The 23233-nt window shown below is 41.5% G+C and overlaps 1 protein-coding gene across 1 annotated transcript in view; it reads right to left on the reverse strand.

The window, feature by feature from the left end:
- LOC128760195 (metabotropic glutamate receptor 4-like) overlaps positions 1–23233 on the reverse strand; it is a 205206-nt gene that overhangs the window by 86192 nt on the left and 95781 nt on the right. The window contains exon 3 of the mRNA XM_053867297.1: positions 10708–10924. Coding sequence (XP_053723272.1) covers positions 10708–10924 — 217 coding nt within the window. The remainder of the gene's footprint in view (positions 1–10707; positions 10925–23233) is intronic.

The raw sequence follows: 23233 nt of genomic DNA on the forward strand, positions 1-23233 counted from the left end.
CAAGTCATGCTGCTGGCCAATATGTGGAGCTTCCCTATGTATAACATCAAGCATTGACCTCCCACACACTTTAATCCAATCATTTTAAGGACTATATTTGCAAGATGGGAACATTTAAAAATATGTGCTTCCCTGCTATTTTTCATTTCCCTTTAAGGAAATGACACGTGATCTCATGCTGTCGTGAAGCGTGTGCAGCCATCAGGCTCAAGGTTCACATAGCGGTGCTTACTTAAGAAAATTGGCTGGGTAATAGATCTACATTAAGGCAACATGTCACTGACAGGAAGTCAGTGAGAGTGTGAGAGAGCGATGAGCGATTCAACCATTTGTTTTGGCCAATTAAGCAATGACACAAGTGAATTGCACCAGGATGTATTTGAAGCACTTGAGGGTCACCCGTGTGCTGTCAAATAATAAGTAGAGACATAAAAGTCTGACAGGCCGCACGAGCGTTTGCGCTGCCGACTACGACCAGGCCATATGGCGTAACTCACATTTGCGATCTCATCGACGACTGACGGTGCAGATGTTCTTGTGTTGTTCGCTCTGGTGTTGTGGCTAGAACTCCCAAAGCCAATCATCACGTCCTGTTTCAGCATCACAATGAGTTACCATCCACTGGCGTGAATCCAGGAGAATCCTGCTGTCAGTGAAGGTGTACCCTATGAATCTCAGTGACTTTGAAAATGTGACCATCTAGTCCTCTGGTGTCAGCGGCAGGTCGTTTATCATCCTCACGTCATGAAATATGGCTACATTTATCTGATAGTTTGGCTATAACTCTGTCATAGACATGGACAGTATGTAAATGTCCGTGTCCTCCATGAAGATGATTTGTTGTGGCTCTGCACTGATGTTGACGTCTCCTTCAGCCACTGCTTCTGGATGCTGAGGCTGATTTCTGGCATTGGGATTCTGTCCAGGCGCTACATGCTGACCTTCATATAAAACAATAGCATTTACACCAATTCAATTGTGACAAGTTATGAAATTAGGGTATCCGTTCTTATTTTATATTATTATTGAGCCTTTTGATATAAGCCCAGTATAGGTATTGATTCAGCTCTGGAATAATTTTACTTGAATTTTTGTTTGTAACAGAGCGAACTTGGACACCTTTATTATTTTAAATTGTCCCAAAGGTGCCCCTTACAAGTGTCTACTGTTGAGGCAATAGGCTCACTCTCCTTGCGCAAAAAAATCCTGAAATCCAGATTTTCTTCCCTGGATGAGAGAGTCATAAATTTTTGAAGCCACACTAAACATTTAACACAGTAAATGAATAGTAGTGACTAACCAGTACTCGAGTTGAAGGAGTTGCGGGGGGTGGCATCCTCCCTGAACAAAAATACGACCCGAATCATTCCCCCCTTTGAAAGTTTTATCCCCTCTATCAATCCTATCCATTTTTAAAGTCAATGTTGGAAATACAAAGCCGCAATCTTTAAGACAACAAAAAAGGAATCAATATGAGTAGTGGTCCAACACAGTTAGGGGTGTTGGAGCGATAGAAGACCACTACTTCTGAATGGCTCTTTATGGGTGAAGAGCCATTCACCCTTAAAGCGTCATCGTTTTCGTCAACGATGACGCCACTTTTTATCTTAAATTTAAAGTTTAAATAACTTTACATTTAGTGTGCAGTATGGAACTGATGAGTGCAACCTTTTTTTCTCTATAATCTCGGAATAAATTTAAAAAATAACCTGGAATACTGTTACAAGTCAACTATTGTGAGAAACCATGGGCATCTCACACCTCTGCCATTCACCGATGTTGGCATAATCATAATACAAATATACGCTACTGTACAGACTGATGTTTTAACATCTGGACAAATGTATCTTTATCATTTGGCCTGCTTGTAAATCTACATCATGTCATCTTATTTTGGGGCTGAGAGATACTATTTAATTCAGCCTAGCTATTCTTTAGCTCTCCTTAACATGGCTTCTTCCTAAAGGTTTTCCTAAGAATCCAAATGTGCTCAAACTTAACCAAACTGCCGCCTCAGGACAAATGACTCTTTCGCTCTGTAATGACCAGCATTCTCTCCATTTGAAATCACCATATTCATTTTTTCAACTCTTTGAATCTGCTTGTCAAACAGGCTTTGACTGCATGCGTCTGAGTCACAAGGGTATCAGCTGATGTCAGTCTGGAATGTGGCCTTGGTGGGCTCCTCATTGACATGGTGTGTTATTAGCTTAATGAGTAGCATCCATCGGGGCGGCTGGATTGGTCATCAGCATCTCTGCTTGAAGTCAATGATTTCATTCTTATTTTTCCTTTTGTCCTCAAAACGCTCTTTTTTCATTAATCCCGAGGTTTGACTGGTGGGAGACTCTGAAGTGGACCCTGGGTGGCCATTCAAAGTTGCTCACTTTGGTAACTTTGTTCCTGGAAGAATAGGAGGCTCTGAAATGAGAGGAATAAAGCATTCTGCCTTTTCTCTCTGTCAGGGGAACTAGTTTTTTTTCCCCTCCACAAATACTTTTTGAGCAACAGGGAGGTTTGTACAGGACGCATGTAAGCCCAGCAGTTCAGTCTGGTTGAGATGAATTTGCCCTTTGCATAAGTTGTTGCCTGCAGTGAATGTGGGTGCGTTGTTGTCAGCCTTGCAACAATGAGAAGACGACTCACTTGCAATCCATCCTGTTAGCAGGAGGGATGGAAAACCGCAACTCTTCACCATCACTGAGGCAGTTAAAGAGGCGAACCAGACGGTGGGGATGACCGAAGTCTGGCGCAAAATACTGAGGTAATTATTCTTCTTTGACTGAGGCATTTGTGATGGAAGTTAGTGAACAGGTAGAGCCCTTAAATTCTTCTCTCACCTCTAAAGTGGATCGTTCCACAAGGACAAGATGATCCACGATGAGTAATGCCAAAGCTAATGTCTTATGTGCTCACACTGTGCAGCCATATTGGTTCACATTGTGCGAGTGAAATTAGCCTCATTGTGGAGGGGGAAACTAGCTATGTTGTTTCTGTGTGCTGAAAAATAAGGCCTGACATATGATCGATCAGCTTAGAGCTTGGAGGTCAGTTAGAACTAACACTGTGTTCAGTGACAGCACTGTCGCACCGTAACAAGCCTGTTGAAAGTGGGGCTGTCTTGTCTCCGCCTGTATTTACTGTTGCCCTATTTTACTGTAGCTGTAACTAAAACAACCGGGAGAGTTATTTTTATGTCGGAGAGTCTTCTGATCCGGTCGAGAGGGGCTTATAGTCCCCATGACTGAATTAGAGATGTGTTTTCTTCTATCACCCTGATGATGAGCTGGGTGACAATTATCCTTTTTGACGTTTTCCCCCTGTTTTTAAATGTTTTCCCAGGCTAACACCATGCAAACACAGAGGTAGAGTATTTCCGCACAAAATCGCATCACCTGAGAAGGATTTTCTGCATCACAGCAGAAATTAAATTAAGATATTAAAATGCATCTCGGTGGGGTTGAAAGTATAGCAGAGAGTCAAATGAAATGAAAGTGTACGACAGCCATAGACTCAAGCAGGTGAAGTAAGGGAGCAGCAGACCTGAACCATGGAGGCATAGATGAAGGTGGTATCACACAGTGAAGAGGTGTTAACTTTGCCTACAAAAGTATTTTCAAGGACGTTATGGGTCGCCCTCCCCTGCGACACTGTGAAAATTTCTGATCTTCTCAGTTTGTCGTCGTGAATATATATATATGCATTACTACCACCACCAATGAGGTTCTGTTTTTCTGTCAGTCAGCTGGCACTATTACTCAAAAAAGCTAATGAGTGGATTTCAATGAAAACAAAACATACAGAAAAACTTGATATTGGCGCTCAGAAAAGAGAATGGGAGTTCTGGAATGCTACTGTCACATGCTGTTCCATTGAGCCCTTATGAATCAGAACACGAATAATAACAATGATTTTTCAAAAGCTAAATCGAATTGAATAAATAAAACAAATGTTGGACAATAAATTTAGCTACTAAATAAAAATACCGGCCAAATAAATATTAGATAGATGCTCATATCAACACAAGCTTTCTGGAGAAGTATTAAAGACTGTGGTTGTTTTAAGGCTGAAATATAGAAAGAATAGATGAACTAATTTTTTCTGACTCAAACTGCTCTTCAATAAAATGAGAAACATGTGCTCTTGTCATAAACAACACTGGTGTTGTTCATCCGTGGAGGTTTCTCCATCGTCGCCTGCAAAATGTGTTTCTTGTTGAAAGCAGATTTATTCCCTTCACTCTCCAAGATAACTATCGTGTTTACATCGATGTGGTAAAGACTGCCGTGATCAAAAATGTTGATTAAACTTTTCGCAAACTCTACAGCAATTTATTTCACTTTACTCTCAAGACACCAACCTTCACATCTCAAGGAAACTCCTACATCCATATGAAGTGCTCTTCCATCTTCTTGGTTTGATCATAATTCCTGTCAGACCTAATCCAGATCCGTGACTCATTCCTAACAGCATCTGTCGTCCGCACAGCTGGCAAACTGCTCGCACTTTATTCTCATTTAATGTAGGCAGGAGGAATTTTGTGTAACCAGCTGTCAGAAAACAGCTACACGCACTGATTTTCACATTACAGGGTATTTCTAAACATTGTGATAATACTAACAAGCGTGAGTCATGATAACTGGCTTTACTTATTGGTATGTAGGGAGGAAGGGGGGGGCAGATTAAGCTGTGTCCAACACTTGTTTTTGACCCTAGCTGACTGGAACCAAGTGGAATATGAAGTGTGGCTAGATATCCAGGATACCAGAGTACTTTATTTAAAAACAATGTTGGATAGGACACATTTTAGTAAAGAGGACTACTCTTCCGTTTGTTTACAAATGTATGTACAACCGTATGTTTTCATTTCTTCTTAACAAACAACAGTTGGCTAGCATCCAGGATAACGTCAACATCCTCATACATCTAACAGATCTATCACCGCAACATAGCAGCAAAGTCGGCTTCGGCTCTGCTCATTTCTTCTCCGTTGGTTCACCAAACCAAGTGAGATGATCAGCGCCAGTGCAAGAGGTTGCAAAAGTAGACAGACGTCGGAGGGCGCTTCATAGTAGAGGGCGCTCAGAACCAAGTGCTAGTGTTAGGGTGAGGAATGGGACACAGCGGTTAATGCTCTTTTATCATTACTTCGTCTGCTCACTTTTAATCCAAATCATTTGACACGTTCGCATATTTTATCACCCTCAACCATATTTTATCACCCTCAACTACTGTCTGTCCAGGTTGCCTGTATTTATTGATATTTTACGAGTGCTAACTTGTTGAAAATGTGCTGAGACTGAGTGGCTGTCAGTGCCACTTTTAAATGGTAGATATTCAACATGACTGTGCAATAATAACTATAGGGAGGTAAGACCTCTAAAATTACATGTAAAAAGCAACTCAGATGACAAATTTAACTTTCAGTCCAAGTATTTAATTGTTAGATTTTACTGCTTGTTGGAGAGTACCATGTCCGGGTTGTTTTAGTCAGTGTGGCTTACCAGCATGATGTGCTGCATCATGGTTTGGAGTGAAACAACAGGGCTGGGGGAAAAAAATAATTCTCAAAACATCATGATTGTTTTTCATGACAATATTAAATATCGATGGTTCTGCACAGAATTATTTTTTTCCCCTACAGTATACTTACTGTCAGAACCTTTTCTGCCACCTTCTTATTGCACATAATGGCTATTCCGAAACACTTTCCCAGTTGGTGGGATCCCCACTGACTATGGCAATAAATTTGATTCTGATTCTGATTCTGATATTTATAACAAGTGAACAATACTTGATAAATACACAAAAACAACCACAGTCTCCACTTTAACCAAATGTCTATAGGAAGCTGTGAAATGCAATTTTTATTGCTATTTATTTTTTAATAAAGAAAAAGAAATGCATTTGCACAATTGAAATGGACAAAGAATTGCAATATAAAACAGAATAACGATGTAAGTCATATCAGCATCCAAGTAGTGGGAAAATATCGAAAGTACCAAAAGTAGCCCGAAAAACACATATAAAATCACTTCCAGACTCATTTTCTAAACATTGTTCAGGAGTTATAGTGACTCTTTCAGGTGGTGTGTGAATTGTATAGATGGCCTCGGCCTATGAGGAGTAATGGTACATTTACGTGGGTCACAGAACCGTCAATAAAGGGTCAAAAGATATTGTATCTGATGACCTGCCTCTGTCAATGACCCAGGTTCTTTTGTAATCTCGGCTTCATACGTGTAAATGAAGTTTGGGTGAAATAACCCACATTTCAATATGATCTCCGAACCCTAATACAAACCTTGTTTGGGAACTGAATAAGTGGGACTAATGGGAAGCTTCTTAGCTAAATACAGTGAACAGCAGGACCAACACAACTAAATGAATGCTGTGGACACACTCACATTCAGTGTTCAAAGGATTTTTTTTTTTGTGAAACACAAATCCCTCTAATTGTAAGTCGTAATTGTATCTGATTCAGGTTTTTTCTTTTTTTTTTTTTTTTTGTTTTACTCGAGAGACTTGTGTTGTCTGACAGAAACAGGAGTTCACAGTCTGCTTACTCAATGTTTGTTTTTGGTTGACGTGAGGGAAATGAAGCGACAGAAGGAAATCCACAAACACAGACAGAAGCGCCAGGTTGGCTCCAGGCTGGATTCAATACTGAACTTCTCTCTGGAAAACTTACGTCACAATAAGTTTTCTTCATCATGAAAAATTCCAGTGAGCTGGATGAAACATCCAGTGATCCAGTGGTGAATCTTATCACTGCGGTGCTGGTCTTTAGAGCTGCAAACTGGAACTGTTTGCAGTTGTTGAGGTTTGTGGTTGAATCATTGTGGAAGCTAGAATTTTATTCTGTGGGAGGCTGCAGATATTGAGGCTGACTGTGCGGTCGTATCTGTTGTCGCTGAGTGTTTATATTGGTTTGCTGAATTGTTGATAGTGTTTTATTTATTTTGTAGTAGTGGTTTTGTGAGATTCATGTTGTCCTTGTGTCAAAAATGTATTTATGGTAATGTCATTAATTTGGTTTCAGTAAACTACAAATAGCTTTGTTTGAACACATGATAGACATTGGACATTCAACATTGAAAAAAAATAATAATTAATGTTTTTCTTGGAAATGCATTCCAAAGCAAAGCTACCTTTGAGACGTAACCTTACAAAGTCTTCTGCACCATAAATGAAATGCTTTCAACTCAAAAGCACTCTCTTCTTGCTGCCTTCCATCTTTCCCCTGAGTGCCTGATCTCGTCTGTGCAATTTACATCAGCAATCAGTTGGAAAGACGGTGGCTAATCTCTATATTTTTCCGCCATCAGGCGCCACGTGGACTTGCCCGCTCTGATTTGTGCACACTTCCCAACATACACTGTGAGGTATAGGAGGCCAAGAGCTTCAGAACAAAGCTTAAATCAACTGCGAGTGCAGTCTCTGCTGCTGCAACCCTCCAGTGTTTTAATGAAATTGGGCTCCCCTGGCAAGGAGACTGCAAAATAAAGGCCCCTTCTTTGTTGGATATCTCATGTGATTCCGTCCACAGACTGTGCTTGTTGCTGCGCACAATTTAGTTTTCTGAATGTCATGGCTGACAATTCTGGTCAAATTAGTTGGGCCGTTCACTTTTTTAAATATCGAACAGGAATGTTTTAAAACTATATGTCATTGAATCCTACAATGACATTCACAGGAAGTCCTGAAAAGCACTAATATATATATATATAGATAGATAGATAGATAGATAGATAGATAGATAGATAGAGAGAGAGAGAGAGAGAGAGAGAGAGAGAGAGAGAGAGAGAGAGAGAGAGAGAGAGAGAGAGATATATATAATGTAATAACCATCTTATTATGTTTGATTCCTTTATTGTTACACCATTGGTAATTACACAAAGTATTTGTGAGGGATATCATTTATCATCCATTATATATTGTGATTTGAAGAGAGTGTACTGAACCCCACCCATCCCACCTACACTCTCCTCTTCACTGCCCTTGATCTCTGACCATGACTCCAGGCCACTTCACCAATCCACCTTGATATATTCTGTCTTGGTTGTTCTGTCCTTCATTCCTCTTCTCTCCATCTCCAACTCTCACTACAACTCCCTATATGATCAGTATGCATCATCATTCGTGGAGACTCCTCCCGGAATTCGCCCGCAGCCTGCTTATCACTATTGCAAACCAACTCCTGATGGAACCCTACTCTCACCTTGAATCAAACCTTTGTCATTCCCACAGCACACCTGACTTTCCAACTGTTTTTAGCACGTCTGTTCGAGCGCTCACATACTTCTCTGATGCTCCTGACCTCCTCATTCAATACAATACCACACATTGTCAGAACTCTGTCGTAGGCTTTGTCCTGATCCACTCAGACGCAGCTAAACTTTGCCCTTTGAAACTGCAAGTTGCTGCTGTTGTCGTTGTTTTGGTTGATGCTTGAATGCAACTCAATAAACTTTGTCATTGAAAAGTACATTCAGGTGACCTAACTCATTCCAGTCCATTTCTTAATCTCTCACCAGCACTCGCTTCCAAATGCATCCCATCTAATTCCTCTCTTCTTCCACTTTGTTACCGTCATTGGTATCATTGTGCACCCGAGGGATCTCTAATCACAAGGACTTTGTCTTCTGGACTCTGGAGACATTGAGAGTAATTTCCTAATGTTAAGGCTCAAACTAAATTCCAAACATGTATCAGTCTTTGATGCCTCATCCCTCCACTGGCGTGTGCCCCGGCCATTAACGATTTACGGTGACGGATGAGCAGCGGCAGCCAAGTTTGGTCTCTCCGTCCAGCCACAGTTCAAGATGGAGACGTGGCCATGACACTTTAATGTCTCGTCCTATTAATTAAAATGAAACTCCTTGGACTCTCCTCCAGCAGAGTCATTACAGGTTTGGTGCATTGGAGAGAATCCAGGAAGTAAAGTTTGCCTCTCGACGTGGCTCTCCAAGTGTATTTACAATTGTTGTCTGGGACATCTGAGGGTAATTTGAGGGTTTAAGTGGTTTTGGAATAGCGATGTTGCGCTGTTAATCACTTCCACTGTGGCATTTGCACAGATGTGGACTCTACTTTATCATAGTGACAGCACCCGGTAATAGTTCAGGTGGCTAATCGTCTTTTGATTTTACATTTTGCAGTCTTCTTTAAAGTTCACAATTATTTTTCTGGCAAATCCCAGAGTTCAGCTTCCAACAGTAGAGAGTCGGACCTGCTTCTCTGTCGTGTCTTGTCTTGTCTTTGCACTGTGTGCTGCATCATCCAAAACAAGAAAACATGCAGCGATGTGTCTGAAACGCAATACTGTGTATTCAACACAACTAGGGTTCTTGGATTCTCAGGTATCGTATGTTCATTCAAGAGTGCGACTGTCTGGTTGCCACGTCAGGCATTCCTCTCAGTCACTGCTACTGAGGTTGGTTTTAATGCACTCAGCATTTGTTTCTGATACTGTATCCAGTAGAATTTGGGCAATTATCATGCAGTTTTTGCAACACCTGTTTGTACTTATGTGGTTATTTGGTTGTTAATCACCAGTACCACAGCAGACGTACACTGGTATGAATCCATTGTAGAATGAAGAAACCTGCATCGCATGATCCTCACTTGAAGAAGCTCCCTGTTTTTTGAGTTGACTTTTGAGTTGCCAACTACACCATCCATAATTACTTTTACTTTTTGGACAAAGCCTTTATAACACCACAATGTGTACAGGCCAGTTCATGGTTATCTGTAATGCAATTTGTACTGCAATTTCTGATATTCAATCGCTTTTTGTGTGTGTGTGTGTGTGTGTGTGTGTCTGACATGATTGACAATAATGTCAATAGTGTTACTGACATGACACTAGTCATTTTAAATGACACTTCATTTGTAACCTGCTCTTTTCAGTTGTAAAACTTAGAGAGAGAGAGTCATATTTGAAGTTAAAGTGCTCTGACTTTAACCAAGAAGTGAATTCCTCTAGACTAGATGCCATCTTTGTCTGCTCGCAGAACTTGCTGTTCAGTGTGCTGCATGTTTCATCTTTAATAAAGAGTTAGAGGTGATGACCTACAAATGCAACAAAGCATTTTAACAGCTCCACAGGATGGTGGCAATATGCAGTTTGTTTTTCATGACTCAGTGTTTCCTTCGACTCTTCAGGAATGCCCTGCTGAGATTTAACAATTTCTTTCATGTACTAAGAAAGTACTCCACCAAGTACTCACGGTCCAGTGATGGAGTTCCGGTTGAGTCCGATGTTTTATTGTGTTTATTTCTGTTTCACTTCCAGTTGACTGCTCATTGAGCCTCTCTCTACGACGTTGCCTTCTCATCTTCTTGCCTGACAATCTCTTTCACATGCATTTTCAGCCTGTTATCACTTCGCCTCAATCTCAGTGTCGAAGCTACCAAAGATTTAGTCTGATCTGTCAAAGCAGCCGTTCATTTGCAAGGTTTTAATCGACAACCCAAAAGCCGACCAATACTGTATGAATCCAAGGAGCTGGTGGGGGAATGAGAAAAAGACCTTGCATGAAGATGCTGATGTACCCCGTAAACACATACAAGCAGTTGGAAGTATAGAAAACTCAAGTGTGCTTTTTTACAGACAATACATCCTTTTGATGAGACTGTTACAGAGATACAATTTTGTATGTGCTTATCCTCAGCACAATGATGGATGAGGTGGAGCGTACTCACCGTCCTCCCGCGACTTCTGAATAAAAGCGTCAACACCACTCTCGCCGTAGTTCCCCTCCGAGGCCACAGTAGAGACATAATTCCACCTCATAGCCTTGACAATGTCCACCATCGCCTGGGCCTGGTAGGTGTCTGGCGGAACCACTCGGGAGAAGAAGTCGTAGCGCGTGTTGTCACTGAGTTCTGGAGCTGTGGACGCATAGCTGACCTGAGGAATCTGTAGAGCAGAGAGAAAAAGAAAGAAAAGTGATTTTGCAAGACTGGCCACAAAACAAATGTTTGTCAAGAGAAAATGACTCGCACAGTGAGGTCTGATGGAGTCTTACAAACCATGTAAGACACATACAAACCACCTTTTGAGAGGGAATCCCATTTTTTTTTTTTTGTTTTTTTTTAAAGAAAAAAAATCAAACATTCTATGTATAAATAATAACATGACAAGACAAAAAAGCATGGTGGAAGCTAATATGGGGGGTCACCCGTCTTCATATGTGCGCTAGAAATATGATGTTTGATGTTTAAATGTATGTTAGTGAGCGATACGTCGACAAAATACAGAACATTTTGAATCAATTTCTTATTCAGTAACTTACTTCAAGAACACTAAGTCACAAATAAACAGACAGAAACAGGGTCTGTTTAGGTTCAGCACTGCTTATGAGCAGTTTTTGCTTGTTACTTAGGAATGTTTGCACCTGCCAGCTCTTTCCACACATTTGTCTTCCTCTTTTGCTTATGAGCCACTGCAGGAAAACTGTTGAGTTATACTAACTCCACTTCTTTCATCATTAATGGATAATGGAATAAAAGAAGCTACTACAGGTTGCACTGTAGTGTTGTCAGTGGTAGTGCTTTTACTTTTTACTGCTCTTTTGCACAGCCTGTGCAATTATCTTCTTCTCCAATGTTCATAAAGATTTGCAACAAGCCCGAGACCGATTCAAAACCGACCTTCAGGACCTTGACACGGCAACACTTGAGGCAGGAAATCTGCTGGAGAGATGTTTTTGATTTAAAGCTTTACAAAAGGAAGAGGTTGCATCACGGTCGGCTGCTCGCCCAGATCAGAGCCTTCTGATGAGCGTGCTGAAGTGGGAAATACCCAAGAGACTTTAGAATAAATAGGCCATCCAAGGCTCACAGCATTTACGGATTTTTTTCCTTGGAGTTGTTGTCTTTCAAGTGTTTTCAGGGGATGCCAGTTTCCATAATGAAAAAGTCTGTTGATGGAAATGGTATTTTTCATCTCTTTGGCACGAGGGCTGACTTCCTAGCTGCCGTCTTTAAATGAGGGCCTTTGTTTCAGGAGGTGACTTCTCTCGTCACGTGAACTTGTGAATAAGTTGTGCTCCGTGAAACATGATGAAAACTGCTCGATGTGCCGCCACCTGCAGCATTTTATTATCTGGCAAAGTGAAACCTGTAGGCAAGGACCCACAAACACACACCCAGCCGGTCCTGGTCGATATTAAACATCTTGGAGGCTTCATCTTTCTGCCTTGATGGAATCTGTGAGCACTTTTACTTTTCAAGGGAAAAGGTTAGATTTCTGAAGCGTGGCAGCTTGTGGCCAAATATCACAGAAAGAGGCAGAAAGATGAGTAATAACCCAAAAATCTAATGAAGCCATTAGTAAAGAATAAATCAATTACCCGGTGACATGTTCCAGATGTGTCTGATGAATATTGATGGACTGGTATGCTGCAGTTTGGAAGGTAATTAAGGCTGGCATTGTTTTGTGGAGTCAAAAGAAAAGTGACACATGTTTTTTGAGATATGTGTGTGAGTGGAAACAAAACTGAGGACAAGTTAGATAATAAAGCCCTCACACGCCAATTATTTACATCGTATTTATATACAGCCTGTGACATCACCTCTGCTGGTAACCAGCCATACCACTACTCGAGTCCCATAATGCACTGCAACAGTTGAAGCACTGTCATAATGGTAAAGAAAAGGATGTACTCCTACTTAAACATGAGCTTCAGAATAGGATACATTTCTGAATCTGCGACTGAGAAGATACATTATTAGACTTCATCACACATTTTTTCAGTTCTTCAAAGAGGTTGATCATGCAACTTGAACGCTCAGTTGTACAGCCGCTAACTCACTACACTAACTCCAGCATGAAATACAAGCCCTGAAAAGGAGACAAGAGCTCATGCTGCTGACTCTTGTTGCTAACATGCCAGCAGCCTCTGAAATGGTTCCACAGACAGCTCATCTGGCCAGGTTGCTGGAGTCTGGGTGATGACACTTTAGTTAGCTTAGTAACATGACTTTCCTCGAAGGAGCCTTGTCTTTGGTTGTTGTGTAACTGATGCATTGCTGGTGGACTATAAATTAAGAGAGCAGCTTCAAGCCTTTGACAAGCAGGAAGTGGTTGAATGTGTCTGAATACTCCTGAAAATACATTTATTTCCGTCTTGTGGACTATTTTGTTACACAGGGTATCGGTGGCAGACACTCAACATTAAGTAGAAGATGTTGTCTGAGATGGTCTGGTGGTGAAGTCAGGACTGCAGACTCTCCATTCCCAACAATCCTTTGTCATGACCCTGTGACTCCTCCCTATGAAGCAGTTTCATTAGGTTGAAAAGTGATATATAATTTTATTTTTTTTGTTGCATTGCTCTCCTTGCTCAGGTACTACTCAGAAAAATAGAATGTTGTGCAAAAAGTAGTTTTAATCACTCAATTTAACATAAAATGTGAGACCAATATATTTTGTAGACTAATTCCATGCAAAGCAAAATATCTCTTTTGTTGAGTGTGATTTACTGTTTATTAAAACCTCAAACACACAAACAGAATTACAAAACACACAAAGTGATAGCACGAGAAGTGTGGATGAAAACGGTGCACAAGCTGGAGGGATGACCTCAGTCTGGAGAAGAGGATCAGGAAAAGGTCATTCTAAGGTGTGTGGGAACATCATGAAGAGTGGACTCAGGCTGGAGTTGCTGCTTCAAGAGAATCGACACGCAGGCGGATGCTGGACATGGACTTGAAATGTTCAATTCCTGATATCGAGCTGCTCCTCGTGAGCAAGCACCGCCAGAGGCGCCTTAGCTGGGCTAGAGAAAAGAAAGACTGGACTGTTTACCACTGCTCCAAAGTCCTCTTTACATATGAGACTCAGTTTTGCATCTCAATTGGCATCAACGGTCCCAGAGTCTGGAGGAGGACCAGGGAGGCGCAAAATAGAACATGCGTGAAATCATGTGTTACGTTTTGCCAGTCTGTGATGACTTGCCGATCCATTTCAGCTGCTGCTGTTGATCCTTCATGCTTTATCAGGTCCAGCATAAACTCTCTAGTCTACCAGGACATATTAGAGCACTTCATGCTTGCTTCAGCAAAGCAGCTTCATGGGGATACAGACTTCATCTTCCACATTGCCAAAAGATCCTGGCTTAAAAAACACAGGATTACTGTGTTCACCTGACCTGAACCCGATAGAAAATCTGTGGGGCATTGTGAAGAGAAAGTTGAATGGGAAGAGGCCAAAAGTGCTCAAGGCCACAATTGAAGCAGGTCTATATGCCACAAGCTGCCAGCACCTATGTCATGCCAAATTACTGCAGTCATTGGTGCAAAAGGGGCCTCAAACAAGTGTAGATGCAACATTTTACATTCAGAGGTCTGACATTTTTGTATTTAAAATCCAGCAACCAAAGTGTTTTACGCTCAGACACAAGTCACACACTGATGGCAGCCGGGACACAGGGGTTAAATGTCTTGCTCAGTGACCCAACGACACAGACACATCAGGAGCGAGGAGCGAGCTGGAGACCTCTCATTCACAGGCTGACCAACTTTACCATTTGAGCTGTGATGATCCTTTCTATATCAGTGGCTGTTGCACTATATCGTCATGGGTTAGTTGACAATGAAAAACTGGTGCTTGGATGAACGAAATGTTCCTGACACTGGGCTTAATCTCTGAGCATTGTTTGTCATGCTATTTTCCTCCAGGATCTCAGTCACCGTCAGACAATCCCTTAGTGCTGTGAAGCGCCGTGTTGGTTTTGATTGATTAATAAGTTACTTTAGGAATTCAATAATAGTTGAATTTTCAGAGGGGAATCAGTCAGAAATTGTTATTGTTGTCTGTCTGTAAACAGAAGAATACAGAGGCACTGAAAGCCATAGAAATAAAGATGACAGTTTTCGGTCAGAGAGGATTATCTTACCATCAAAGTGTCATGAAAGAAGGTAATTTTATGGAGATTATGCTTCACAGTGTCATGCTTAGGGTCCATCTGCACATTTTCTGGGGCATTTTTTTCTTCTCATTTGACTAGAGACCTTCTACAGCACCATAACTAAACATGACTTATCAATTAGGCCATGTGAGTCCATTTCTGATGCAGGTGATCTCCCGCATGTTTCAGCAGATGTGAGCGGAGACGATCCATGTCAGGAAAGATTTAATCTTGTCGTCATCTCTCCGGCATGTGTGATGAAAACGTCAGATTAAACACATCAGTGGTTTATCTCCCTCTGTAGTCAAAGTACAGTGGGATTATGAGGATGGAATCTTTTACTCAAAAGTTTGTGTTGCACAAGATAAAAAAAAGAGAGCAACTGTGTTGTTTTGCGCTCTCACTTTGGTCCACAGGGTTTGTTTGTGGTATTTTCAGTCTCATCCACCACAGCTTTTCCGTGCCTGTCTCAGCTGCTCCGCTGTACTTTGAAATGAATTTGTGGAGACAGGTTAGAAGCTGGAGTCCCTGTAGTACTCAGCTGAAGTACCCGGACTGAGAGATGTTTTTCTCAGCAGAGAGAATCATAAACTAATAATTTGGATAACGCAGCAGACAGTGGAATGAGGAATGATTACTGTAGGACGATTCCTGGATAATACCAGTCAGCGGCAATTTATGTTGCAGGACTAGACCAAGTGGATTTAAAGGAGCATTCAGAGACTTGGGAAACACTCAGATTAATTAGAAGAAAGGTTGGTTCTCTCTGTGCATTTACAGGAAGGCAACAGTGAAAAAGTGCTGCCAAGATATGAAAATCACTCCGCTAGAAATATGATCGAAATGGGAAGTGTGGCGTGAGACAAACCTCATTTCTGTGAGTTGGCGGCACTGTGGAAGTCAGCAGCAAATCTTTGAAGTGTCCGAGATGTGAATTAAACCGTAACATTGGTTAATTTGAAAAAATGTATATATACAGTCCAACCATGAGTTACTTTGTGATAGTGACTAGTGCAATCCTCAGTTGTTGTAACTAGGTCAAGCGCCTGTGCCATCTTATGACATAATAAGAGGAACCAGTACGTAAACAAGCACAGCTGAGCGCCCTGGAGCGGAGGACGCTGCTGCAATATCAGCAAAGATTTGAGAGATTTGCCAATAACTTTGAGGAAGACAAGCAGCTCCATGCTTCGGACCCTTGCACCCTGTTTATTTGAACCACATCTTTCTGTACGCTTTGACTCGCACTTGTCAGAGGACAAGGGGCTGACGATCAGGGATGGGCATCAGTCGGCTTCAAATCACTGAATTGTACATTGAAAATGAATAAAGATGTCAAATTAATTCCTGGATTAGAAATAGCGACACAACCTGAGACATAAACCGAGAGCTTCACTCTGCCATTTTGATTTGTTGATATCATCTTAAGCCTTTTGTTTACATTTGAAAATTGTGATATGGCATTTGGCTTGTTTCTGACTAACTGTCAGGCCTCAGGATTCTTATGCAGCAGGTGACTCCCCAAAACCCTCAGCACTTCAATGATTGCTGCGGAGCTCTGAATACTGTGATTCCAGTCAATTGTCACTTGTTCACTGAACTTGCAATTGTCATTTGCTGATGACATTGAAACTGAACAGCTTGTGATCAGCCGACAGGATATTCCTGTTGTGACGCCATCAAGGGCGTCTCAGATCTGACTCACTGCACCACTGTGGTGAATTTACATCCACTATGAAATAGTTTTTCCAAACAGTCGGGTGGGGTTATGGTATTGCACCAGAAGAGTCTGTAATTGTATTCTTGAGAGTGGCACCAATTCTTATTCAGAGTGTCATACATTGTTGACCTAGTTCAGTCACAAACTGCTGCTCTAAACTTCACTTTCTCGTCAGTGAAATGCACTTCCAGTGAGGAGCTATAGTACATTGACAACCAGTCGTAGAAGAAACCTTTCCGAAGTATTGCAGAAAGAAATGGAGTGCTTTGTTTTTATTCAGCTCCCTGCTTTTGTGAGCAGTGAAAGTGAGAAGCTGCATATCTTCTGGTAAAGTCACCTTGAACTTGTCCCTGAAGACTAAGAGCTCCTCAGAGAACAGTAACTTTGTCTGTCTTAAAAAAAACTGTGTTTAAACGTGTGAAATAAAATACATTATTTCCCTGCTAGAGTGTTATGTGAAATATCAGAAAGTCAAGTTGTTTCCAATCTCCTGCCAGGCAAACAACGTGAGAGCTGACACCCAATGTGTTCCACACCATTCTTGTTGAGTGAGGTGCTGTTTAATGGTGACACTTGACACGTTCAACATAGAGCTAAAAATTAAAGTGTCTTAAAGAGGATTTGTTGGAAGCAGGATGTAAAAATAATGCTTGGATCTTATGGAACTTCGGATGGATGGATAGATGGATGATGAATGATAGATAGATAGATAGATAGATAGACAGACAGACAGACAGACAGACAGACAGACAGACAGACAGACAGATAGATAGATAGATAGATAGATAGATAGATAGATAGATAGATAGATAGATAGATAGATAGATAGATAGATAGATAGATAGATAGATTACCCATTCTTTGAAGTTGAAGATTATGGGTTCAACTGCAGCTATGGAAACTCAGTGAACCTGCTTTCTTTCTAACGTATGACTCATTGTTGACATGTCCCCCGGGGTCCCTGGCCCCAAGTAGCGGGCCACCAACTCATTACGGATATTAGTGAAAGAAAATAAACTCAATTCAATTCAAACTCGATGAGGCATGTATGAGGTCTCTGATGGTCAGACTACAGCACCACACTGCCCAGTCCATTAATCTTACAGTGTACAACGGTTCTTGGAATTGTCTCTGTTGTCAGTATTTTTACCTTGACATTCTGTATTCTATTGATTTCTGCTAACTCAATATGGTTTTAGATTTATTTAAGAAAGTCAAATGAACATCTGTGTAAAACAATAGAACCATTTCTTAATCTGTTGTTGGGTTTTGAGCACAAATATCAATTAAAAACAATCTGGACATGCAAAAACAGGATGGGAATTGTGCTACTAACTGTGTATGTTTGCAGTAGAACCTCACATACTGCGAGGGACTTCATGGAGTCTGTGTGCAAATGTGACAAACCAGAATGTCAGAGGGGCTAAAAACAAAATGCATGTCCAAAAAATGCTTTAATGGCACTCAATATGACAAAGGTCACATAAAAGGGCGAGCTGCTCGAATTTTCAACAGCAGCTAGTATTTTAGAAGCAGAGAGAGGAAGTCGTGCGGGAAACACACCGCCATAACAATGCTTATTATTGAACATTATATGAATGTATCTCGGACTGGATCAGGTTCCAGTGTCCTGCAGTCTGGCTGCTGTGCCAGTGCTCGCTTGTATCTTATTACATTTTGGATAACATTTCAGTCTGACAGCAGTTTTTAAATGAACTGTAACACAAATAGCTCCCTTTGCCATGTATCATGCTGCCGGGAGAGCTTCCATCTGTGGACCCGCTCTGCTGATAAATCACCTGACTAATTAAGGCTCTGCTGTATTTATTTGAAAACAACCATTTTAAATGTCATCTTGCCGGTGGAGGCCTTTTCATTTAGAAAAACCCATTTGCATTTGAATCAGTGAGGCCTGATGCTGTTGGTCGCTGTTGTACGAAGACAACTTAATGATGATGACGCAGAGTCCTGATGCGCTGAGGCAGCCACTGCCTGCGCCGTCATGCAAAACTGCTGCCGACATTTGCATCTGTGATGCAGGCAGCTGACAGATCATCTCAACCTGATGGTCACCCATACGCCGAACATCTCCTTCAATCAAACTGAATTGGTGGCGTTTGAAGACACAGATGAGTAGATGTAACATGAGTTCAGAGATTGATCAAACATGTGCCTCTGACTGAAATGTATAGTTCAATTCTATTTCATTCACAGTTATGCGTTTTTAACTCCAACAAAATGTTCATTAAATCAGAGACAAATTTAGGGAAGTTAGACAGTGGATGAGCTAAAAATGGCTGCACAAACAAGAGGGCGAAGGCAAGCTAGGTAGAGGACTTTTGTAGCACTCCATAATGGCAAATGTGAAACGACCAATGGTCCTTTTATTACTGTTATTTCGGCATCAGGATTGCAATGAAAGCCACTTTATTCTGAACCATTTGTCATCTTCAGCGCTCAACACAGAGTCGGACGAGAGTCTTCGACGATTTACCACAGTGCTGGTCACTGTGGCACAGTATATCTGGATAAGAATCTTAGGTGAATATAGTCATCCAAATTATGGACAGCCTTTAATTTTGATGGGAAAAATATCTAAAGTTTGCGTTGAATATTATGAAGAAAATGCAGAAGCTTGCATTAATAATCTAGATTTTTGTTAACATTGTGGTGGCCACTCGGGAGGTGTGGCCCCCACATTGGATCACGTCGGGGTCACCAATGTGGCAGGACAAAACGGTCAGGAGTCTCTGGTTAGGAACGTGATGTTTATTCTCTTTCGGGCCACAAGTATCAAACACGTTTCCCCACACAGCATCTATATATCCCCTCGGTCAGGTCCCTACCCATCATACCTCTGGGTGAGAGGCCACACCTCCCCAGTGCTCACCACAACATGTTTTTATTATGTACGTATAATCATTTAGATATTTTTGTTTATTGTGGTGAGTGAGTTTTCCAACTTAAGGAGTTCATTACTGTCTTAAATGATGAAGTGTACTTATTACTCGATTTATGATGCGTTATGCTAAACTTCTCTAGTGTTGTCATCATCTTCAAACTGCATTAACCAGAAACAACAGTACGTTTCAAATTCTGATGGTCTGATTCTGACTCATTGTTTCAACACCAGCTTGAGATGCATGCAGTCTTACCAAGAGCACAGTTGCACATCGACGTTGATGTAAAGTGACAGCCTCCTGATACTAGATGGCAGTGTTTTGAACTCACTGAAAGCTTTTTCCCCACCCAGAATACATCCTCAATATCAATTACCCCCCAAAATGCTGAAGAAGATTGATTTGAAAGGAAGGAATTCAAAGCAAAATGTGAGATCTAATGTGTTGAAGAAGAACAACACGCTGGTCCCTTGTGCATGGATAGGCACTGTGTTTACAGATGCAAGTAAGAACAGTACTATGTTTTAGTACTTACATTCTCAGCAAAAAGTAGCATGTCTGCAGCTGTTAGCAACTTGTTGTTTGAAGTGTCATCTTGTCATCTTTGTCTGCTCCAGGTAAATACTGCATGCCTGGTGGTTAAGATGTCATTGAGTATGACTGGTTTTGTGGTTAAACTAGCATTGTTGTAGTTAAGGGTTGTCATGTTGAAATTTGTGAAATAGTTACAATGCAAACAGTTATATATTATATAGCAAAAGTATAGAAAATTGCTACCTTGGAGTGACAAAACCAAATCCCCGGTGCACGGCTTTTGTGTGACGCTAGTGATGAAGAACAATGCAGCTACACTGCAAGCATAATTTTTTTCTGTGCAGTGATTGTCAGAATTTCAGTTCATTGGTTCGTGACATGAAAATATTCTCCAGGAGCAACGGATGTGAAAGCAGCTCTCAGGATATTAAGACCCTCATTGTTCTGGACAGACATCAAAACAAAATATTTTGGTAGTAAAAGAAATGCATGCTGTCAATCGCTCCCGGAAGATTCATGGCAACAATCCTTCATCTGTTTGCTCGATCCACATTTTTATCTTCCAAATGTGAACATTTTTTTTGACAAACCACCCAAGGGAGTCAAGTGATAGTATGATCAATAAATAGTGATGCTCAGCAAGAGCAGCATGCGGCATCTTAGATGAAAACATTCCGCGACACTAGAGGACGTGTTGGAACTCCGACGCCTGAAGGCAGTTTTGCCATCCTCGACATCTTGCAGCTCCTCTCTGCCGTCTTTACACAAATGTGAGTGTAAAAGCAGCCATCAAAATCATACACTGAAACATCTGCCAGGCGTCGTCATCTAAAACTGATCAGGGGCTGTTTTGGCTCGCCATGAAAAGTGCTCGCTGGCATTCTTTCACTCCGTCAGAAAGCAACAAAACAGCAAAGCCTGCAGTGCAAAAAGCTTCTCACTCACACAGCAGGGGCTTTATATGTTGGCTGTGCGACAGCCAAGGCTGCATAATACGGAAGTGTTAGTGGCAAAATGGCAATTTATTCATTATATTCTGGCACATGAAGTCTGCGTTTTCCCTGCTCAGATTTCATAGATTAAATTTACCCAGATGACGAACAGAAACCAGCTCTATTAGAGTTGCTCTCTGCTGGAATGGCGTTCTGTTCATGAGTGCCTGCCTCACTCAGTGTAGCCTGGACGCACCCTGGAGTACCAGGTTTGAGCAGGGGAAAAGGATGGGTGGATGAATGGATAGACAAATGAATGCAGGAAACCAGTACTGAGAGAGTGGCTGGTTCATTAGTCACAGCTCCTTCACAGTGCAGAGGTGATTCTACACTACAAATGTACTTGAAAGAAGTGGATTGGATGCGTCAGTGGTTTACATGAAGAACACGCTGAGCTCCCCTCTGGCTTGTCTTCGGGAAACCAAGGACATTCTCCTTCAGTGATGCAAACTTTTCATGGACTTCTTATGTTTACTGGATCCTTCTACACGTCTTCACCCTCTTTGTTTCCCTTCCAGTTTTTGTCATTTTTGTTTAGCTTGTGAACTTCAACTTCATAGCTCTATTTACTTTGATGGCCAGGCAAGCTATGGTGGAACCTCTTGCCCCAAAGTTGTTCCCACCTTTAGCAAGGCAGTTGCCCTTTTTCTGGGGATGTGACCTCCTAAAGCAGGCCTGGCCAACCTTGAGCTACATTGAGCTAAAATAATTGGCACACATATTTCTACCTACTCCGATTGATATTTCCCGGACGATCTCGGTAAAATGTATGATATTTTAAGAATACTTGCACAAACGACATACACCGGATGCAAACCAGCAACCTTGTGACACACAGGGATGTGCTTTAACCGCTATACTACCGCTAAGTCGCATGACCAGCTGGTCAGATGAGTCTTACAGCCTTACATATTTGTAACACGTGACTCAACATCGTAGCAACATAGTAAAACAATGTGGCTCTTAGCCTCTGACTGGTTGGCCACTCCTGTCCTAAAGCATGTGAAGGGATTCCCCCAATAGTTTCATCTTCCACTGGTGCACATTCAGTGCCAGAACCCTTGGAAGGCACAAATTGTTTTTAACAGAACACACTGCAGAACAGCAATCAAACTTGGATTAAACTGAACAACACGGGATGCTAAATGCTGAGATAGGTATATCATTGATGCTATTACAACAGAGCCAGATCCCAGGATACCAGGCTTGAAGTCGGATTGTCCTGCCTCATTCATAAGTTTACTGTCCTGGAAGCCATACTGTCTAGACACAAGATAATGAGAATTTGCAATATACTGGTGCATCTGTGAGTGAGAATGGTATTTGTTTTATAGAGTACATTTTATGTGGGGGTTTTTGGGTGAAGCAACTATTGTCTGGGCTGCATGTGTATATAGTGGGGAGTCAGGGTTTTCCCCAGTGCTTTAGCTACATAAGGACCCGCTACACTCTTTTTTTTCATGTAGTGAAGGCCATCTCACAGTTTTAACGCTCGCCGTCAAATCAAGACTCTGCCTCCCACTGTAAGGTTCCCAAACATTGGAACATTGTGAAGTCCCATCTAACGCAAAGGCAAGGACATTACAGAACAGATGTTTTGCAATTGTTAGCTGATTATGGATAGTTCAGCTCTCTGAAATTTGCAATATTGCCCCAAAATATCTATCTTGTTGATATTTTTCTCTGTGAGACGACTAGAACCTGATGTTAAAGATGATGATGTCTATGGTTTTTAGGAGCCGTGCTGTTATTTGCATGGCTGGTTTGTGTCGCTCCCTGGGTCCAGTGACCTTATCGCACACTCTGAACTGCCTCTTTAACTTAGTCCAACACTGATGAATCTTTCATTATCCCAAATGGCATTCAGTATTTAAGTCGGAAGATATAAAAGTTGGTCAAGGCAGACGGCCTGAATTGAAGACTGATGGATGTGGCAGAACTCCGAGAGTCAAATGAAGCACTTGAGCAGCCAGACTTTCTCCTTAATTGCTATCAGCTGCTGTTGACACCGAGGAGAGATTAAAGTTTCACTTTGTTACTGTCAGAGTAAGTGGAGCAGCAAATAGCTGAGGCTCCAGAATAGAAAAACCAATTCCTGCATAATGATATCACAAAACCGATTCTTCGTCTTTGCTGAGGGGGGTGAACACCGTCGTCACGAACACAATG

The sequence above is a fragment of the Synchiropus splendidus genome, chromosome 6, assembly GCF_027744825.2.
Source record: "Synchiropus splendidus isolate RoL2022-P1 chromosome 6, RoL_Sspl_1.0, whole genome shotgun sequence".
In the NCBI taxonomy this organism is placed as follows: Eukaryota; Metazoa; Chordata; class Actinopteri; order Syngnathiformes; family Callionymidae; genus Synchiropus; species Synchiropus splendidus.